The sequence below is a fragment of the Crocodylus siamensis genome, chromosome 2 (genome assembly GCF_052110815.1).
Source record: "Crocodylus siamensis isolate JL-2025a chromosome 2, ASM5211081v1, whole genome shotgun sequence".
Lineage (NCBI taxonomy): Eukaryota > Metazoa > Chordata > Crocodylia > Crocodylidae > Crocodylus > Crocodylus siamensis.
In genome coordinates this window covers 73,193,206-73,213,184 of record NC_143396.1, presented here as the reverse complement: position 1 = coordinate 73,213,184, position 19,979 = coordinate 73,193,206, and the positions used below count along the sequence as shown (strand labels likewise).

Sequence of the window (19,979 nt, the reverse complement as noted above, 5' to 3'; positions counted from 1 at the left end):
CAGCAACCCTGTGCTTCGCAGCCAGCTTCTCACTACCGTCCCCTCCCCTGCCACTCATGCTGATGCTACCAATGGCGGCAGCAATCTCTTTGGGTCCAGGGCACATGGGATGGGAGCAAGGGCGTGGCCCCACATGGGCTGATTTTCCCGGGGCCCTGCACCCTGCTTGGGTCTGCTCTGAATGTATTTAAATTGTAAATAGCAATCATTGATTTGGAAGGACTTCTTTGAGATGACTTTGCTGGACTTTTTGGAGGGCTCTTGGCTGGAGTCTTCTCCAGAGTCTAAGCTGCAGGTTTTTCTGGAGTCCTGTCTGCTTTCTTAAAGAAAGCATCCAAGGAAGTTTGGACAAATGTTCTCCCAGGAGATGGGTGAAGCAGCAAACTTGTTCGCTGGTGTGGCATCAGATCAAGCGTCAGAAAGTTGAAACAGTGGCAATTTATAAATGTCTCGAGTAACGTTCATTGTAACTTGAAACATCTTAAGTCAAGGAGTGCCTGTCCCCAGTTCACTCTGCCTTGCAGCGTCCACTCTACCACCCTGACGTGCCTTTGGACGTGCCCTTCCTAAACAGGCTGAAGCTCCAGTAGAGGTATTATTTTCACTTGATGAAAGGGTCGTCTAAGACAGTGGTCTCCAAACTTTTTTGATCGTGCACCTCTATCAGTAAAAAATGTTTGAGCGCACACCCCCAATGTATGTCGCAATACACTGAAAGCAAATGAATGAGTGAGGGTGCCACTGTCAACCCTTCTGCGTTGTGGAACTCCCACTCTTCCTTCAGGATACCTCGCGTACTGTATGTGATACGTGACCATCTGACATACAGACCGAGTGAGGGCACCAGTGTCAATCCTTATATTAAATATTAGTAAAGCTTAATTTCTTTCTTATGTTTTTTGATAAAAATAAATATAAATAGAAGTTCTAATATTTTCTTCCCGCACCCCAATGGATCGTCTTGTGCACCCCACTTTGGAGACCACTGCTCTAAGATAATGGTTCTCAGCCTTTTTTGTACCAGGACCCATTTGTAAACATTGATGGCCAGTCCTGACCCAGTGCACCTCACTCCTGATATGCTGCCCTCAAGCCCCAGCTCTCCCCAGTGTGTGGCATGGGGAGGCCCCAAGCAGCCCCTGGCAGGCTGGAACTCTCGCCACAGAGAGAAAGGAAAGGGAAAACCTACAGTTTCCCATGTTTTTCTCTTTTAGGGAGAATCCATTTTTAAAGTTTGTTTGCAACCCTTTCGTATATTCTTGTGAGCCAGTTTTGGGTTGTGACTCACAAGTTGAGAAACACTGCTCTAAGGGCACATCACCTGGGACAACAAAAAGATAATACAGGGATGGGAGTGAAGGTCATAGGTTCAAAACGAGTGCACCAAGGGCAGGGCGCCGAGCAGAGAACACCGAACTGTTGTGTGACATAGGTCTTTTGATATGTCATTCGGGACAGTAGCCTGAATTCCACCAAGTGAATCTATAAGCTGCAAGTTTATAAGAATCATCCCTTGGTGTGGGGGGTCACTATGGGCATATCAGTGATTATTTGGGACAACAGAGAAACAAAACAGGAATGGGAGCGAGGATCATAGGTTCAAGATGTGCGCACCAAGGCAGGACATAGAAGAGGGAACATTAGACCATTGTGTGACACAGGAGACAGGGCAAGATGAACTGATGGTCTGACCTAGTAAATAGTAGTTCCTAAGGAATTAAGGATTTTGCTACATTTAAATCATTTTCAGTTCACTTGCACATTCTCAACTGGGGTACTTAGCATGCAAGGGTGCCCTGTGGTACCACACAGTGTTAGCTCTGTTAGGTTTGCAAATGTGATTCACAAGATAAACCCACAGATATGAAATAGGCATCCATAGTGTTAGAAACAGTCTGAGCTGCTTCGTTCTTTCTGTGGTTTCCTTGTGACAGAAAAACTCCTGTATTATTTTTCCATAATCAAAAAATGGGAGAAAACTATGAGCTGACACGTTCCAAGGGGTGCCTCAAGTCTGAAAAAGTTGAGAACTACTGAGTTAGAAGGTATCAGCTGCTGCCCTTTTGAGACATTACCCTTTTAAAAGGGCTGCAAGTGCTCATGGACCTGTAACCTGTGTACATACTGGATAATTTTTTACTAGTTTTGATTCTCTGTTCGAGCCTCACAATTATCTGGACATCTAAAACCGCTGAGGCTTGTGGAACTTGATTGTAGAAGAAGGTGTTAAACTATAAATGAGCAGGTCTGGGTAACAAGCTGTGAAGATCCAGCACTCTCTTTTTATTATTATTATTATTATTATTATAGAGGTTGGGTTTTTTCAGTTTGCCTATTTCAGCATAACTGTAGGAATCAGTTCATAAGTCATGTTCTTAGCATATTGGATGCCTCAGAATAGGAAAGATGCAAATGGGTGGGTGGGTTTTTTCCCCCTTACATGTATACATTCTGTTTCATAGATTTCATAGACATTAGGGCTGGAAGGGACCTCGGGAGATCATCGAGTCCTGTTGTTGATAGGCAAGTCAAAATGAAAATGATGGCAAGATGCAAGTTTGCTCTTAAGACTTAGTACTATCCTGGCTTCCATAAACAATGTAGTATGAGATGTACAAGAACCCTTTATGACATTAAAATTGTGTTTATGAATCTTTAAAGGTGATGACTGCCCTATTCTAGCATGGTCAAATGAATCTGTTCCCATAGGGGACAGAATTAGGAGGAAATTTATGCTGGAGATTAGAGGTATTTTCTGATTTTGAGAGTGGACAAGCATTGGAACAGGCTATGTAGAGTAATTGTAGAATTACCCATCCATGGAAATTTTCAAGAGCAGGTTGGACAGGCACTTGGCTGCGATGGTTTGGTCAAGGATGATCCTGCCTTGGGTGGGGACTGGACTAGATAACCTTGTGAGGTCTTTTCCAGCCCTACTTTTCTATTATCCTATGAATTAGGGCCAGGAAGACCTTGTAATTTTCCTAAACACATTAACAAAACCTTGTGCTTGGCAGTGTAACACTGCTGGCTCCATTGGAGGGCTTTGCCTATGATGAATTCAAAGGCTTGTCTAAAGCAATTGACCTTAGGTCCTTTTCTTGAATCAATTTACCTAGGATGATTCTAACTGTGTGGAAAGTCTGATTTTGGTTGGGTTTGAACTACTTTCTTAGTGATTTAATTAAACCAAAATAAACACCATTTATACCAAAACTAAGTGTGAACACGAGAGGAGGCTGGTTTAACTACATTATTTTAATTACACTTTGATAGTTATTCAACATTGTTGTGTAAACAAAGGCTCCTTCATTTTCTTTTTCCTTTGCTCCCAGGTCTGTCCAACTTAGGAACTGTGTTTTTTGTAAGAGTAGGTAGTTAGGAACTTTAGAAATACAATTTATATATCAATTTACAAATCATTTTCATGCATATCTTAGAAATGTCAGATTAATTATTACAAGAATGAAACTTGCTTTCTTTGTTTAGAGAGATGTTATGCAACAAGGTAATCATCAAGTCTTTCTTTTTGGCAGGGTGATATTACAGGATGATCATATCTATGAAATGTGGTTATTTTACAATGCTGTGATGAAAACAGAGGGTAGAGGGTGAATGGTACCTGTCTCTGCCTTGGTAATTAGGCTTAATCATGTCTGTAGAGAAATCTCTCTGACTCCTCCAGGCTCAAAAATAGACTGGAGTTATATTTCTCAAAAATAGAAATTGTGAAAATGAATGACTGAGAATGTGAGCATGGAATTGTTTCAGGATAATTTTGTTAATAACGAGCATCTGTGTTGGACTGGTGAAACAGTAGCCTACAAAAGCAAAGTGTGGGCCTGATACTGTACTGTTCAGGCTGGGACTTTTACTTCCAGTTTCTGATCCCAAGCTGTGACTATTCTTGGAATTTAAGATGCAAAGAATGGGAAATTATTAGTTGCAAAATGTCTAAATGCTGGGTCACTAGGATTTACATTAGAAATTCTGGATCCCTGTCATCTGCAAATTTGGCTTTGCAATTAATCTGATTTCTTAACAGTGGATTCTCAAAGCAAAATGCAGACATTTCTGCCCTGCAGTTGGCAGTTGTGACTGCAGCTTGTATAAACGTACCTGATCTAGCTTCTGTACCATTAGTCAGGATTCCAGTAGCAGTTCCAAACTTTGGTGCAATTCAGGTGTCTGAAGCATACAGTGGTTTGTTTCTTTTCATATCTCTTCTTGCATAAGCTAGTTACATTTCTGGGCAAAATTCAGGACTAGTAAAATGAATTAATCTGTGCTTAAGATAATGGAGTTGTATTTATGGTACAAGAGATGATTTTTGTATCAGTTTGTAATATTCTCCTTTCTTTTAATTTCAACACCTTCCTGTACAGCTACTGAAACACTGTTCTTTTAAAAGCAAACATACTTTATGGATTGGAATGGATTTATTTTTCCCAGAGTCACAAATCCCATCTAACATGAAGAGTGTATCAACACTGCCAGAGGTTCTATTGGACGCATTTAGAAAAGTTTGAGATTTTTCTCCTAAAATGGGTATTGTGCGCTTTCCTTTATAATGGTGCTAGCAGCCTGGAAGGATTTTGAAGTTTACATACAGCCCTTTATGTCTGTTATAAAGGTGATGCAATGTATTTTTCAATTCAGCACATGTATCCAAGATAATTCATCTTTTTCCTGGATTATGTTTTGTGAGCCTCAGTAGGAAATAGCAAAATGGGCCAGGTTCGGAGCTTGCTAGTGTTGAGCAAGGGTATGAAACTCATCCAGGCCTGGATGAGGTACACAGGGCTGGTGTGCTGGCTGGATCAGGACAACAGACTGGCCCCACATACCAGAACCAACAAAGGGGACTGGTCTGGTACTGGCGTCTCATGCTGTGCATACCCTGAACCAGCCCTGCACGCTGTGTACAGCACGTGTTGGTCCTGGTCACACATGGAGCTGTCAGGGGACATGCACTGCATGAGGTGCCCACACCAAACCAGCACTTTATGCTAGCTTAGGTGCTTAGGACCAGTTTATGGGCCTAATCCGGACTGACCCTAAAGCCAGCATACAGACCCAGTTCAGCCCCACGCACTGTATGCACATGTGGTATCAGTCTGAGGCCCACAGTAAGAATCCAAGGCTCCACAGATCTTTGACGCCCCTGTGATTGAGTAGCACTTTACTTGGTATGTAGTGTTTGTTTCAGTGACTGAAGAATGACGTTCTACTTAGGATGAGTCAAGGGTGGCAGACTCAATCTATATAGTAATCTGTTAGGTATTTATAAAATGTTGATGTTTGTTTTCAGAATTTTTTCTTCTTTTTAGGAGTACTTCTGTTTCAATCATTTGTGTTCTTATTTTCAGAATGCTCTTACTGTGATCAAGGCCTCCTGTCAAGATTTCCTAACATTGCTTAATGGATGTTTGTACACTGGTGTGGAAACTTTGGGAAAAGAGCTTTTTATGTACTTTGGTCAGAAAGCATTGAGGTAAGAAAAGGAATATATATGGTATTGCATATACTCGTGTACTGAACCTATATTTTTTGAGACTGTTTTCTTGCTCTCAGTGCAGTCCATTTCAGTGATGTGAAAGCTAATACTGTAGAAAAGCTTCTTTGTACAATCTGTATTTAGGTGCTGGATTTTCCAGATAATGACAAGGTAAGCGCAACAGCTTTGCTTTACCGTAACAAAAGGAGTTTGGAAAGGCTGCGAGTTATCTGAAATTAGTGCGTGAGTGCTATTCTCATTCTTGAATTATTTGAGATTTAATAACATAAAATATGCTTAATGAAACTGCAGTTTATTATACACAGTACTGGTAGCATTACACACCATTATAATTGCTTAATGCTTTTCTTGATTAATAACATTCTCAACTGCTTGTAACTTTGCCAACTTCAACTCTGAGCCAACATTGTCTATGAAGGATACTAGATTGAGGCTGATTTTTTTTCAAGTTTTCACTTAAACTGTTGCAAGCTCACCTTAAAAGCAGGAGGTTCAACTTTATTTCATACATAAATAGTTTGTCCTCAGTTTGATTTAACTACCTTCATGTTTGTTCGTTTCTAAAAGCTAACAAGAATTTCTGTTCATTTTTATCACTATGCGCCCATCTAGGTTAATATAGGTGCTCTCCAGCAGCCTTGGAGCGCGAGCCCAGTCCAGGCTTTGGGGCATGTCCCTGAGACTTGGGTATTGGGCTTCGTTCCACCCTGAGGGAGAGGCCCCAACACTCGCTTACCACAACTTGATCTTCTATTCAGTAGTGGGACTCTCCCTTGCAGAAACTCGCAGACTGGGTGCTGCGCCTTGCAGGCGTTCTTGGTGCTCGACCTCCCCGACACCCCAGCCATACACCAGCTTTCGGGACAGTCGGGTGATGGGTCGCCGGCTTGTCTCTTTGCTCGCTCCTGCTTTTGTTCCCTCTTGCCCGTCCCTCAGTGTCTTTCTTTGCCCCAGGTATTTACGGAGTATGGGACTGGCCCTGTCTTAACTTCTGCCTTGGCCCTATCTCCAAGCCGTCGGGTTTGCCGAGGCGGCCTCTACTCTTCTTGACTCTCCAGGTCAGTTGGGGATGCTTCCCCGGTTCAGGCACCAATATCAACCAAGAAATGAAAGGGAAAAAAAAAAAGGAGAAAAGAAAGAAACAGCAGGGGTTCGAGCCACAGCCCGCCCTGCTCGTGGGTCTGGCATCTGTGGTCGTCAGGATCCCTTGACACTGACCTCCTTTATCCAGTTGTCCTATTGAGCTGGGCATTTACCCTTTTAAGAGGGCTGGGACCCTTCTGGTGGGCCCCGTCCGGACTCCTGCAGCTCCCCTTCTCTGGCGGTCCTGCAGTCCGGAGGACAGCTTCTTCCCCTGTGCCTGGTTCGGATGACCTTCCAGCATTGGAGAGATGAAAAGCTTTTAAATCTGCCAGGTGGTGGTTTTTGATGATGTCATCTTCTGGTGTCACTCCCAGCTGCAAATAAAAGCGGCTGATGAACCATGCCAGCAGCTCTTCTCAGCATGACACAGTTTTCCCTGCTGGAGGTAAGTAAACCCTCTCCTTAGGGCTTTTGGTTTTCTTTTTCTGGGAGTTTATCCCAGCCTTGGGTTCTTGGGACCTCTGTATACCCCTGGGGGACACTGTTTTGGCTATATGGCTGTTATTCTGTATTTATATGCCTTTTCAATTTTGTGACATGCCTTAATCAAAAGATTGCCAATAAGATTATAGTGAGATCAGGTGACAAATGTGCTCTGTTAGTTAATGGCTATCTGTAGGCCTAATGGACAGTGTGGAGGTGAAACTCTTAGATGTCAATGACCAATTGCATTTCAAGAAAAAAAAGTCATTGTTGGAGAAAACCTGGACTGTCAAGCAGCTAGAAAATAGGGCTGTCAAAACTCAAAATGGGGAGACAGTCAGTCTCAGAGGTAGGCACCCAAAATAGTGTGTATAAGGATTGCCCAGGAATGAGAAATGTTAGCCTCACAGAAGCAAGTATATTCCATGGGGAAGGTCCATTATGAGGAGAATTCCAGGTCCCCAGGCAGGAAGGAATGTTGTTCCTTCTATTGAATGATCTATTGATAGAATTGTCAAGATGGTGGGAGGTGGAAAAGGTGGCTTTAGGGGGATTTAGGTGATGTCTGTTTGGAAGAAGCGGTCTTTAGAATCCACTTCCTACATCTTGGGATGAATCCTGGTCCCCAGCTGTTAGAGCTGGCAAAGTCAGCAGGGAAGGTTGCTCCCTGAAAACACTGACAAGGACTGTTATAGCCGGGACAGTGGATGACAATTTTGCCATTTTGTCTTTAAATTCTATGTTTTCTCTTTCTTGTACAATTTCTGTCTCCTATGCAATAAATCCTTTTGATATTTTGTTGTCTTACTGATTGCTTGTGGTGAAAATTGTGTTCAGGGAAATCAATAAGTTTGAGACTCCCTTTGCTTCAGGAGATGTGGGGAGACACCTATGGGTATTTATAGACTTGACAAGGGGGGGGCTTTAATTAGCAAGCTGCGCTTGTTAAAAGTGCCCAAGCATCACGTGTATCAGTGTCCCTGTACTGAAAAAAGGCGGTGGGGTGCTTTGAACTAAATCTCATTCAACCAGCTTTAGTTCAAAGCTCCTCACTGCCATTTTTCAGCACAGCGATGCTGATGCATATGACACTGGAGGCTGCTAGAGTGACACTACCAGCAGCACCCTCTACCCCTGCCGCCAACACTGCCGCGACTGCCTGCGGGCAGTTGCCGTGCCCCCCCCCCCAGCCTCTGGGGGCACGCGTCATTCATGTTTCATTCCTTTACAAGTGAGGTAACTTGGAGTGGTGCTACAAACAGAACCCAGGTCTCTTATATGTCAAATTGCATCTTAGCTGTGCTGCCTTTAAGAATAAATGTCTTAAATTGTTTTTTCTGTGGTTATAATACCAAAGAGCTACACCTTGTTCCTTGCCAGATACAGGAATAGAAATTCAGTTGTGTGATTTCTGACATTTGTCTGCTGTGTAGTAACTAGATGAATAAGTCACTAGTAAAGTGTGTGTCATCCTCCTTGAGTGCTGGTCAGCATTCATAATAAAGGCTTGATGTTTGGTCCAGTTGTTCTTTTAGTGTAGGTAGCTGAGATCTGGGTCTTGAGTTTCACCCACATTTACTCAGCCACTGGTTCAGTAGGTTTCCACCTGAAAGCAAATGGAGTCAGTATAAAATCTCTTTTAAAAAATGAAATAAATCTTAAATTAAAAAAAAACAACAAGGCATTAAAATGGAAGAAAAAACATTAAAAGGCTGTCACAGTTGAGGGAGTAAAGCATTCTCTACAAAAGTTGGGATACGTGACAGAATAAAGGTTTCAAGCTGGTCAGTGAACGAGGCGATAGTTGTAAGAGCTGGAGCAGAATGATGAAGAGAACACACCTCTCATAATTCTAACTTTGAGTTTTCAAGACTGTATTTACATAAGGGAGTAAAATCAAGATTTGACTCAGGTAACTTTAATTCTTCACTCTAATCCTCCTAAACCTTGAGTGCTTGGCTTTGCATCACTGATATTCTCTTCTTGTGTTATTTTGTATATAATAGATATGGTGATCCCATGTGGCAGTAACTAAAATAAGTCCGTGACCTTTCTTCTTTTTTTTTTAAAGTTTGTAGAACAGAATTTCACAGAACAAACTTCAAGACCTTTTAAAACTTTGTAATATTTACATGATGGCTGTTTTAATTTTTTTTAAACCTAGTGATTTGCGCTTAATCAGTACAATCTAAATTTATTTTATGTAGATAATTCCCAATGATTTCAGTTCAGAGTGTGTTTAATCAGCACCTCTGAAATTTGGGCCTATTTGTCTAAGAATAATTTCTAGCTTTTATTCCTTTTCTACATACTTTTTTATCATGAATATTCACTAAAATGAAAGAGCGGTAGCAGACATAAGTCAAAATATGTTGTTAAGGCTGATTTTTTTTTTTTCAATCAAGCAGAGCCAGTTTGTATGCATTGTAGTATAATATAGGCAGGTAGACTTTTCAGCTAGTTGACATGAACATGAAACTTCTACTAAATCATCTTTTTTCCTTGTCAGTATATATTTTTTAGCTTTTTTATTATCTTATGTTCAAGGAAAGTTCATTTCATTGTCGAGGTGGACATATCCTGGACAGTTGTGTCAGGTCATGATTTTTCTAAGTCTGAAACTAACAATATCAGCAGGTCCCTTCCAGCTCATGAAGCAATGATATATTGCCAGTGACAGTACTGTTGTAGTAGAGTGATGTGATTTAAAAATGCTTGGCTGTGCGAAGGGCAGCTTACAGTGGGTTCTATGCTGTATACATAAAGGCAGTGATATATTACTAATTAGTGAGAATGAAATGTTAAATTTATTTCTGGTACCAAAGATTTTCTGGTTACCAGGTACAAAGCTATATGCTAATAGATGCAGATAAGATAGCTTAAAAGTGATGCAAGTATTAGAGAACTATGGCTCAAAGAGTCATAAGATGTGATTACCTTCAATGAAAAGCCCATAACATTGATACCAGAAGATGCCAATTTCAAAATAAATAAAAATGCATTAAAACAAAATACTCTAACACAAGAAGTGACAGTATTGAAAAACTCCCTAGGAGCCTAGCAAGAATGGTGACTTTTCAATAATCAAAATTCTCCCAAACTAAGTTTTAGAGTTGGTAACTTTGCATTATTTGATATGCTGAAGTGCTTGGTATGATGAGCAATTATTAGACAAGGTTTTCCCAAAGTACTAGACGAAATTCTGATGTTTGAAGAAACCAAAATCTATTTAGTTGGATTGTTGATGAATCTTTAGTATTTCTTCATTTTATGAGTCTTCTCATCTTTCAGGCAGGGGTTTATGGAAACCTGATTGGGAATAGACCTGCCAGTCTTTATGATGCCTTTCAGAGAAAAAGCCAAGTTTATATAATTAAAACTGATTTTAAAGAAATCAAAAACTTTTCTATTACCATTTTTGAAAAGCAAAAGTAATCAACCCACACTTTTGACTTCTTTCTTCTTTTTTTGCCTGCTGTTACTTGTAACCTATAATAGCTATAATGAACGTGAGTATAGAATCAACATAGAATTATTTTCCTCTTTATTTACTTTGAACCATAGACCATGTTTTGAAATAACTGACTGTAAGAGAATCAGTGAAACAGGTTAAGTACCGGTTTTTGAGTAGTCACTTGAATAGATTGGTGTGTGTATGTTGGATTTTGCAGAATTGGGCCTAGTCAGGTTTCCCTGCAAGTATTGGCCTTTCTTGTATAAAACAGAGAATAAAAACATTTTAAACACAGGAAAATGCAATTATTAACAAAAACAGTAAAACAATGCCAAAGACTAACACTCTTCTTTAATTGACTACATTTAAATTTAATTGGGCATGTGAAAGATCAGTTTGTGCTCTTACTATGCATTGGTATCAAAACACTGGGCTACCGTATGGTACTAAAAAACAATCTTACTACTTAGAGCGTTTTGAAAAAGTTATTTTCCCTTCAAAAATATTTTTTCCATTAAAAAAGATGAGAGAATGTGCCCTAAACTCCACCATGGGAGCAAAGCCCATGTTGGTGCAGGATTTTAATTACCTTTAACTAGTAAGCTCTCTATCAATTATTTACTGAGTGTACATGATCAAATAACAAAAATAAGGATGTTTCAGTTACACCCATCCTAGTGCTTTTTAATAAATGGTTCTGAAAATTAAGGCATTCCAAATACTGGAAATCATTGCCTTTTTTAAAATAATTACCATATTTTTTGCACATATAGCCTGCACCCATGTATAAACCACGGAAAATTGTGTTTTTGTAAAATACTCTGTGTATTCCCAGCACCCATGTATTCCCTGCACCCCGAGACATGGTCGCAAGCGCAGACTCTGCTGGATTTGTGGGCTCTGCAGGGGAGGGGAGGGATAAGGAGCTGCGAGCCCTGCTCCCCACTGCCGCCACCAGCCACACTCTGCTGGGCACAGCCACCAGAGCTGGAGCCAGAGCCCACTCAGTCCCATGTCTGCATTGATCTGAAAGGCCCTGACACACTGCCTTTAGGAAATGTATTCTCAAGATAGCAAGCAGAATTCCTTGTTATGTGGTTAGGTTCAAAGTTCCTTCTGAGCCTGGTGTCCCATAGAGTTATCATGCCTAAGAGATAAGTTTCTTTAGCTCACACTCAGCATCCCAGGCTAGATCCATTGTGCTTTATATTAGTGGTGCACCAATATCCCACTGCTGCCTAGCTATCTGATCCATTGTGCCTTTTACTAATAGCTAATCATCTGTTACTGCTCCAACCCTGTTCTGTGTGGAGGGGTGCTCTCTTGCCCCGCTATGGCAGCCGCTAGAGAAGAAAATTGCACCAAAAAATTAACCAGTCTAAGTGGTTATTTACCATGCTTTTTAAGAGAAGCTTCATTAGAGGAGTGGCAGAGCAGCCCTCCTCAGAGAGCTAGGACAGCTGGAGCAACAGTAGCAGGTTGGTGGCCTACACTGGCAGCCAGGTTGCAAGTACTGGCCCACAGTTAGATAAGGTTGCCAACCCATGCTTTACCCAGTAGTACACCAAGGACTGATATGTGTCACATCACATCCAGCTACCCATTTACAGATTGACTAAGGGTGGCATTTGGACTGAGTCAGGGCTTGAATTCGGACCTTTGGGCTAGGGACAGACGTTCAAAAATCCGAAGCCTGAATTGATTCAATCTTTGCAGGTTAGTCTAACCTGCCTTGGTTAAACTGATTTGAAGCTGCACAGATATGTCCTCTGGACTGAGGAAATGCAGGACTTGCCTGCAGTTGCTCAGGCCAGGAGCCAGAGGAACGCTAGAGCATGTCCTCGACTGTGCGGAGGAGCGTGGGCCATGGCCAGCCTGGGCAGTAGCTCTGGCTGAACTGGCCAGAGAGGGATTTAATTTCTCCCTTCTTGTCCCACTGGCAGGGACCCAAGGGTATGCCAGGCACTCCCCCCTCACTGCTGCAGCGGCAGGGCTGGGCTGGGCTTGCCCAGATGCCAGCTGGCATAGCCTCTGAGGAAAAGGGGTCGAGGGGAGGATTATTCCATCCTCTACCTATACTGTTCCTGGGGGACTGCAGCTGGGTCTGCCTGGCCCAACCACTGCTGCTACCTTCTTGGGGCAAGCGGCAGATTAAGCCCCTTCCTGCCCCCTCCACCAGATGCCAGAGGGAGGGGGAGTAACTCTTCTCCCTGTCCCCCATCTAAGGGGCCCTTCTGGCTGGCGTATGACCGCATCCCCACCCCGCTGCTGAAGCAGTGAGGGGGCAAGGTTCCTGATGGGGGCAGTAGCCCCTGTCATGGTGTCAGGGGGAGTGAGCCCCTTCCCAGCAGGGGGGGCTGTACTTCAGGGCAGGCAGAGCTGCGGTGGGCTGTGCACAGCAACACTGGGGCTCAGAGGGGGCTAGAGCCCCTGGCAGTGACGCCATGGCATTCCGCAGCTCCACAGTCTTCCCCTCCCCACCAGGAAGGGGCTTGCACTCTGGGAAACGGTGATAGGAGCTGCTGCCCCCCATCAAGAACCCTGCCTCCTCGCTGCTGCAGTCGCATCCCTGTCACAGTTGTTCCCCCCTCGCTGCTCCAACTGCCGGGTGGGGACACAGCAGGGCACCTTAGGCAGAGGGGCAGGTAGTGGAATTATTCTCCCCTCTGCCCTTGGGGGACTGTAGCAGGGTTTTTCTCCCCCAACCACCACTGCTGCTCATTCTGTGCCCTTTGCAATCAATGAGATAAGCCCCCACCTGCCTCTGGACACCAGAGCTTATTTCGCTGTTCGCCCTGGACACAACGAGCGGCAGTGGCAGGCAGACCCCACTGCAATCTCCTGGGGGCAATGTGGGTAGAGGGGGGAATAACCCCCCTCCCTGCCCCCTCTACTTTAGGGGCCATGCTGGCCAGCATCTTGCCACGCCTGCCAGACCTGGCTCAGGTCCCTGCTGGTGGGAGGGGGGTGGATTAAATCCCTCTCCAGTCACTTCAGCCAAAGCTACTGCCCAGGCTGGCCATGCCCCTGCTGCTGGAGCAGCCAGCACAGACGTTCAAGTCCATGCTGGTGGGGCGGGATGGAGCGGGGGGAATAAACTTCTTCCCTGTTCTCTTCCAAGCCAGCTTTTGGCCAGACCCCTGGCCCTGCCTGTCCCTGCCAGGGGAGGCTAAGGCTAGGAGGGGCTAGGACAACCCACCTTTCCCTTCAGTAATGCTGAGCTGAGAGTGGGGTGGGGGTGGCCAGCCCCTGGCAGGATGCTCTGATTAGGGAGTGGTGTAAACCCCCACCTTGCCTGCACAGTCCCAGGCTTTTCCTTGCTCGCTGCTCAAGGGGTGGGAGTGTTGCCAGATCCTGCATCTGTTGATGATACTGAGCTTTTCAATCTCCTGCTCCCTGCTTCTTCATGCTGTCTAGAAACCGGATCAGTTGTAACTTCTTTCTCTGTCTCCTTTTGAAGACTGACAGATTGCAGCTAGCAGGTTGCTTGTCAGAACAAAGTTTTTCATCCCATCAAGCCCTACAAAAGAAAACATCTCTTTCATTAGTTTTAAGCTCTTCTTGTCTGCAGGTTGCATTTGCATTTGCAAGCCACTAGTTGTCTGCCTTTATTACAGTAAAACTGCAGACCCACACATATACCTCTCAGCATTAGCTAGCATGGGGTGGGGAGGAGGCATGGCCAAATGTTGGGTCCTTGCACTGGGGTTCCTGTCATGGGAGAGGTGCAGGAGGTGGGATCCCTGCTTGAACAGCCAGTGAGGGGGAAGGGGGGCGGTGCAAGGGGAAGCCTGGCAGCCCCTCAGCCAGCTGGAGCAGTGGGAGCATTCTGGCTAGGAAGGAGAGCAGCAGGGGCAACCCTGCTTTGCTACAACAGACAGCCCAGCCCAGGGCTGCAAAGCATCTTGGATGCTGGGGGTCTCTGGTTTAACTTAAACAAGGGAGGGGTCTGGGACAGACATTGCTTAAACTGGTATAACCCAAATCAGTTAAGTCTGATACTACATTCAACCAGGTTTATATTAAACCAGTTTCAGCCATTTTGCAAGATGGATGAACCAGTTTCAGAACTGCTGAAACTGGTTTATGTAACAAAACAGAAGTTCAGTGCACAGGTTTAAACCAGTTTCTGATCACTGAAGCCAGTTTATGTGCAACTTCTGGGTCAGACCGTAGGTCCATGTTGCCCATATCACAGTGTCACAAAGTGGATGCTGAAAGGGAGAGTAAAGTGGGTATGACCAGGGGTTTTCTTTCCACTGTTCCTCTCTCACTTGCAGCCTCCAGCATTTAAGATCTAGGAAGTTCCAATTCAGAGTCTGTATCCTTAACTCCCATGCTTAATAGCTACTGCTGCCCCTTTCCTCCAAATTTCGTCCAATCCCTTTTTGGATCTGGCTAAACTGTCAGCTTCTGCTTCTCGTGGCAATGAGTTCCACACTAATATGAACAAGAACTTCCTTTTGTTAGTTTTAAACCTACTAGTTTCCTTTAGTGACATCCCCCTCCCCCCCATTCTTGTACTGTGAGAGATTAGTAAATAATAATTCCTTATTTACTTTCTCTTTGCTTTTTTGTAATTTTGTAAACCATTTCCATATTCCCCAGCAAGTGTCTCTTTCCTGAACTGAATAGGCCTAGCCTCTTTGGTCTCTCCTCATGGAAGCCCCTCTATATCACTCATCATCCTTTTATCCATCTCTGGATCTTCTCTACTTCTATATCTTTTTTAAGATGTGGGGACCAGAACTGGGCACAGTACTCAAGGTGTAGACACGCAAGGGATTTATATTGGGGAATGATGCTTTGAATTTTGTTTACAGTTTGCTTCTTAATAATCCCTAACATTTTCTTTGTATTTTTGACAGCTGCTGAGCACTCAGCTGGTATTTTTAGTGAACGGTCTACAATGACTCCCAAATCCCTTTCCTGAGTTGTAAAAGCTAATGTAGAGCCCATCACAGTGTAGGTATAGCTTGGGTTATTTTTGCCCAGGTGTATCACTTCCCACTTACCTGCACTGAATTTAATCTGCCATGCAGTTGCCCATTTACTCAATTGTGCCAGATCCTTCTGTAGTTCCTCACAGTCCACCTTGATCTTTACCACTTTGAATAATTTTGTGTCATCTGCAAATCTGACCACCTTGCTACTCACCCCCTTTTCCAGATCATTTATGAATATGCTAAACAGCATTGGTCCCAGCATACATCTCTGGGGTCCCTGCTGTTCATTTCTTCCCACCTTGAAAACCATTTATACTCTCTCTGTTTTCCATCTTTAAACCAATTTCTAATCCGTGAGTGGATGCTCCCTGTAGTCCCTTTATTACCTAATTTAGTTAAAAGCCTGTGATGGGAGACCTTGTCAAAGGCTTCTTGGAAGTCCAGATATACTATTTCATCTGGATCATCCCAATCTATCTGCTTACTGACACCCTCAAAGAACTCAATAGGTTGGTGAGGCATGATTTGCCTTTGACAAAGCCACGTTGATTCTTCCCCAGTAAGCCATGTTCATCCACATGCTGAACAATTCTTTATTTTATTATTATTTTTACCAATTGTTTGATCAACTGAAGTGCTGAACTGTACATATATTTGGGAGGTTAGATAGGGCAAAAAAATATGGGTTGGCAACCAGATCTAACTTAGTTCACTCACATGTGGATTTTGCACTTAGATTGACCTAACTAGGGGTTAGGTTGTTGGCTACAAAGGACCAACTCATGGGATCATAATGATGTCTAATTTATTAGACGGGATGTGAAGTTACCAGTAAAATCATAAATGCAAACTTTGAGTTATGGGCGGTACTGTCACATTAGTGTGGTGCATGTGCACACACAATCTCTCTTTCTCTCTCTTTGTCTCTGTCTCTGTCATTCAAACCCATGTAGTATAGTGTATAGTAGCTGCTGGAATGGTTATGGGAGCACTGGTGTCAGTATATCTACCTATCCAAGTCCAAGGCCCTGGAGTCTGTTGTTGATGATCAGCTTCCTTCAACCTGATGTCTTCTCCAGAAGGGGGGTCACCTGTTTGTCCTCCTGTCTTGGTAGATCAGGTGCTGGATGAGAGGGTGCAACTGAGGGTCACGCTTCACTGCCTTTTATCCCTTTCTGGCAGACTTGTGTGACCCCCCAGTATCATCTTGGCTACCCAATCCAGAGGTCACTGTCCCAAGAGGTCTTGAGTAGCACCTGACAGCTGTTAGTCACAGGGGTCTCTGCCTGTTGGTACCTGAAGTTTGGGAAGTCCACCTTTGATTTATTGACTTAATGGCTGTATTGTCATGGACTACAGGAATAGTCCCTAGGGTGAGTGCTCAGTTCCAAGAATCAGTTCTTTAACTTGATTAGCTTAAAATGGAGTTCCTTTGGCTAGGCTATTGTCTACTGATGAGCATAGATCACTCAACAGATTTTATCACTTTACAATTACAATTTCAGTGCAGTTTTAACAATGGTCCAAGGTGTAACTACATTCTACAGGAAGTACATTCCTTAGGAGTTTAAAAGTATAAAATATAAAATACAAAATGCCATGGTAAAGATGAGATATATGAAAATGCACTGTGAGAAATATATAAAAATGCAATGTGAGATAGTGAGGATCAAAGGCTACAGGGGACAGTCAGTGAGTTAGGTTAGCACAGGATATATTTACAGTCTTTGCAGTGGGTATTTTAGGGGGGAGTTGTTTTCTTTAGTGACACTGAGCTTAATTGATATGTAGATGTAGTTTCTAGGTTTCTCTTACAGAAAGCCACTTCAGCTTTCTGGTGTGCTCTGAGCCTTGCCACACCCATGCAACGAGTGTGCTAAGTCTCTGCCAATACTTAGATGGAAAAGAAATGCACAAAATGGGGGGTGCAGGCAAGAAGGGGCTTCTGTTATATCCATGTCCATAAGGGAAATGTACAAAGGGGGCTTTCTGCTACAAGGTCAATCTAGGTGCTGGACTGTACAGACATTTGGAAGGTTAGATTGGGCAAAAAATGGCTGGTCCAATCAAACTTCAATCCACTTAGGAGGTGAACTATGTAGATTGCTCTAACCCATGCCTGATCTAACCCAAACGTGTACAGCATGGACAGACCCCTACCTCACCTTGCCCTGCAGACTCGCCATTCTTCTTTCTTTTCCCTCTCCCCCCGCCTCACCTGCAAACCCCGTGCAGACCTGCTTACCAGACTTCCCCCACTGATACTGATTTACTTAGATCAAGTTCCCAGCCTGAATCCTGGCAGGCTATCCAACATCTTGACAGATGAAAGAAGACACAATTAAGTGAGCCAATCAGTGGTGCTTGGCAATGGTATGGGAGAAGAGCCTCATATGCAAGTGGCAAACCTTTCCGTAGTACCTACATGTCCATTTGCCAGATGGAGGTTGAAGCACCCTCTGCTTCCTGGCTCACTTGCGGGCCTCAGCCTGGGCTCTCTGATGACTCTCCACGGTGACTGCACCAGCCTTGACCAGCCTCTCCAAACTGAGTGGTTGTGAGCAGGGTTCTCCCAGTTGTCAGTGGGAGTGCTGAATTTTTTGAGACCTTGCTTGACCATGTCACCGTATTGGAGCTTTGGACTTCCTCTGTACTGTGGGCCATTCTTGAGTTGGCCAGAGAGCACAGTTTTCGGCAGATGATCTTGAGGCATGTGCTTCACATGTCCCAGCCTGCAAGCATCTGGTGTAGTATGCATAGACTCTAGGTCAATTCTCTCAAGGATCTCATTGTTGGTGATCCATTGGTCCCAAGTAACTCCAAGGATTTCTCTGAGATAGTGAAGGTGAAAATTGTTCAATCTCCACTCCTGCTTGGAATACATGACCCAGTTTTCACAGCCATAAAGAAGGGTATTGAGGACAAAAGCCTGATAGACAGACACCTTTGTAATCAGGGTTAGCAGCTTGTTGTTTCAGACCCATGAGGTAAGTTTGCCAAAAGTGACAGAGGCTTTGCTGATTCCCATATGAAGTTCTGTCACTGCTAAGTGAGCTGGTAAGAATTGAGCCAAAATCTACATTGTCTAGAGCTTCATTATTGACATAGATTTTAGGTGGGGTGATGGTGTCTTGTGATATGACAACTGTTTTCTTGATACTGATTACCATGCTGAACTTATTCATCATGATCTGCAATTGATTAGGAGAGTTAGAGACGAATGCAGCATTATCTGTGAAGAGCAGATGCTGAACAGTGAGCTGGGTACATGCCTTTTGTGAAATCATTTGATGTTGAACAAGCTGTTGTCTGTCCTTGATTCAGTTTACTCCAGACTGATCATTTCCAAAAGCATACTTGAGAAGGATGGAGAAGATGCCAATGCTGATAGGTGCTACGATCATACGTCTTAAAGTGAGCTGTGTGATTGTAGATCAGGTCCTGGGAATATGTATACACTTACAGCACAGCCCTGAGCCTGGAAAGATCCAGCTGATTGCCCCAATTCTAGAGCTATGCTTTTCCTTCCATCCCTGCTACCATCACAGAGCTATCTTTAACTCCATGACCCCCTCACCCCCAGAAGACAACCCTCCCCACTCCACAGACCTGCCATCCCCCCCAATCCCACCAATTGCCTGTCCCCCACAAACCTGCTATCTTCAGTCCCACCAAAACCCCTCCCCCATGGACCTGCTATCCCCCTCCAAGGACTCTAGGCTCCCCTAATCCCTCTCACCCCTTCCTGCATCCTGACATACCTAGATTAGGCTGACGGCACCACTGAATGTTTGTACAGTGGACATATAATCTACAGTCATGCTTCTTACTTGTAGATTGCACAGTGGTGCAGGAGGGCTGTGAAGGGATGAAGAAGACCTAGCTTCAAAATAAATCCCTCTGTACAGATTGCATACGGGCTGCCGTAAGTTAAAAGATTCCCAGGGAATCCACTTTTGCTATATTGTGATCTACACTGAACAATATGGTCCTGTTATTTCCACCTGCAACTGGCCAAATAATGAAGGATAAACGCTTGAGGAATTTGTCATTTAAGAACAACTTTCAAAAGCAGGAGCAGTAATAATAGTACAAGTGCATCTAAATCACTAGTGATGACAGTGTATGTAGTGTCATCAAATTTGACTTGATAATGATTTTCATTAAGTTTGATTGCTACTGGATATCTTCGTGTTTCTGCTAGTCGCTTTTGAAACAGATTATAAAATAAACAAGTTAGTTAACCTGAAGAGGTGACTGCTGGGGAATTTTGTTACATAGCTGTCAATGTCTAAATGTATCTTACCCATTGGATGCATTGCTAAATTAGATTGGAGGAAAGGACTGTTAGGGCTTTGAGAGGTACTGAACTGAGAATAGGCTGGCAGTTTGGATTTCAAGTTATAATTTGTTTTAGAAATCTTCAGTTTAGAAATTTAGACCCTGTAAAAATATTTTAAATTTTTGTACTATTAAAAAGAGCAAAACCTAGGTA

General features: G+C 43.5%; 1 protein-coding gene across 1 annotated transcript in view; it reads left to right on the top strand.

The window, feature by feature from the left end:
* NEIL3 (nei like DNA glycosylase 3) overlaps positions 1-19,979 on the top strand; it is a 53,857-nt gene that overhangs the window by 976 nt on the left and 32,902 nt on the right. The window contains exon 2 of the mRNA XM_090036149.1: positions 5,370-5,494. Coding sequence (XP_089892275.1) covers positions 5,370-5,494 — 125 coding nt within the window. The remainder of the gene's footprint in view (positions 1-5,369; positions 5,495-19,979) is intronic.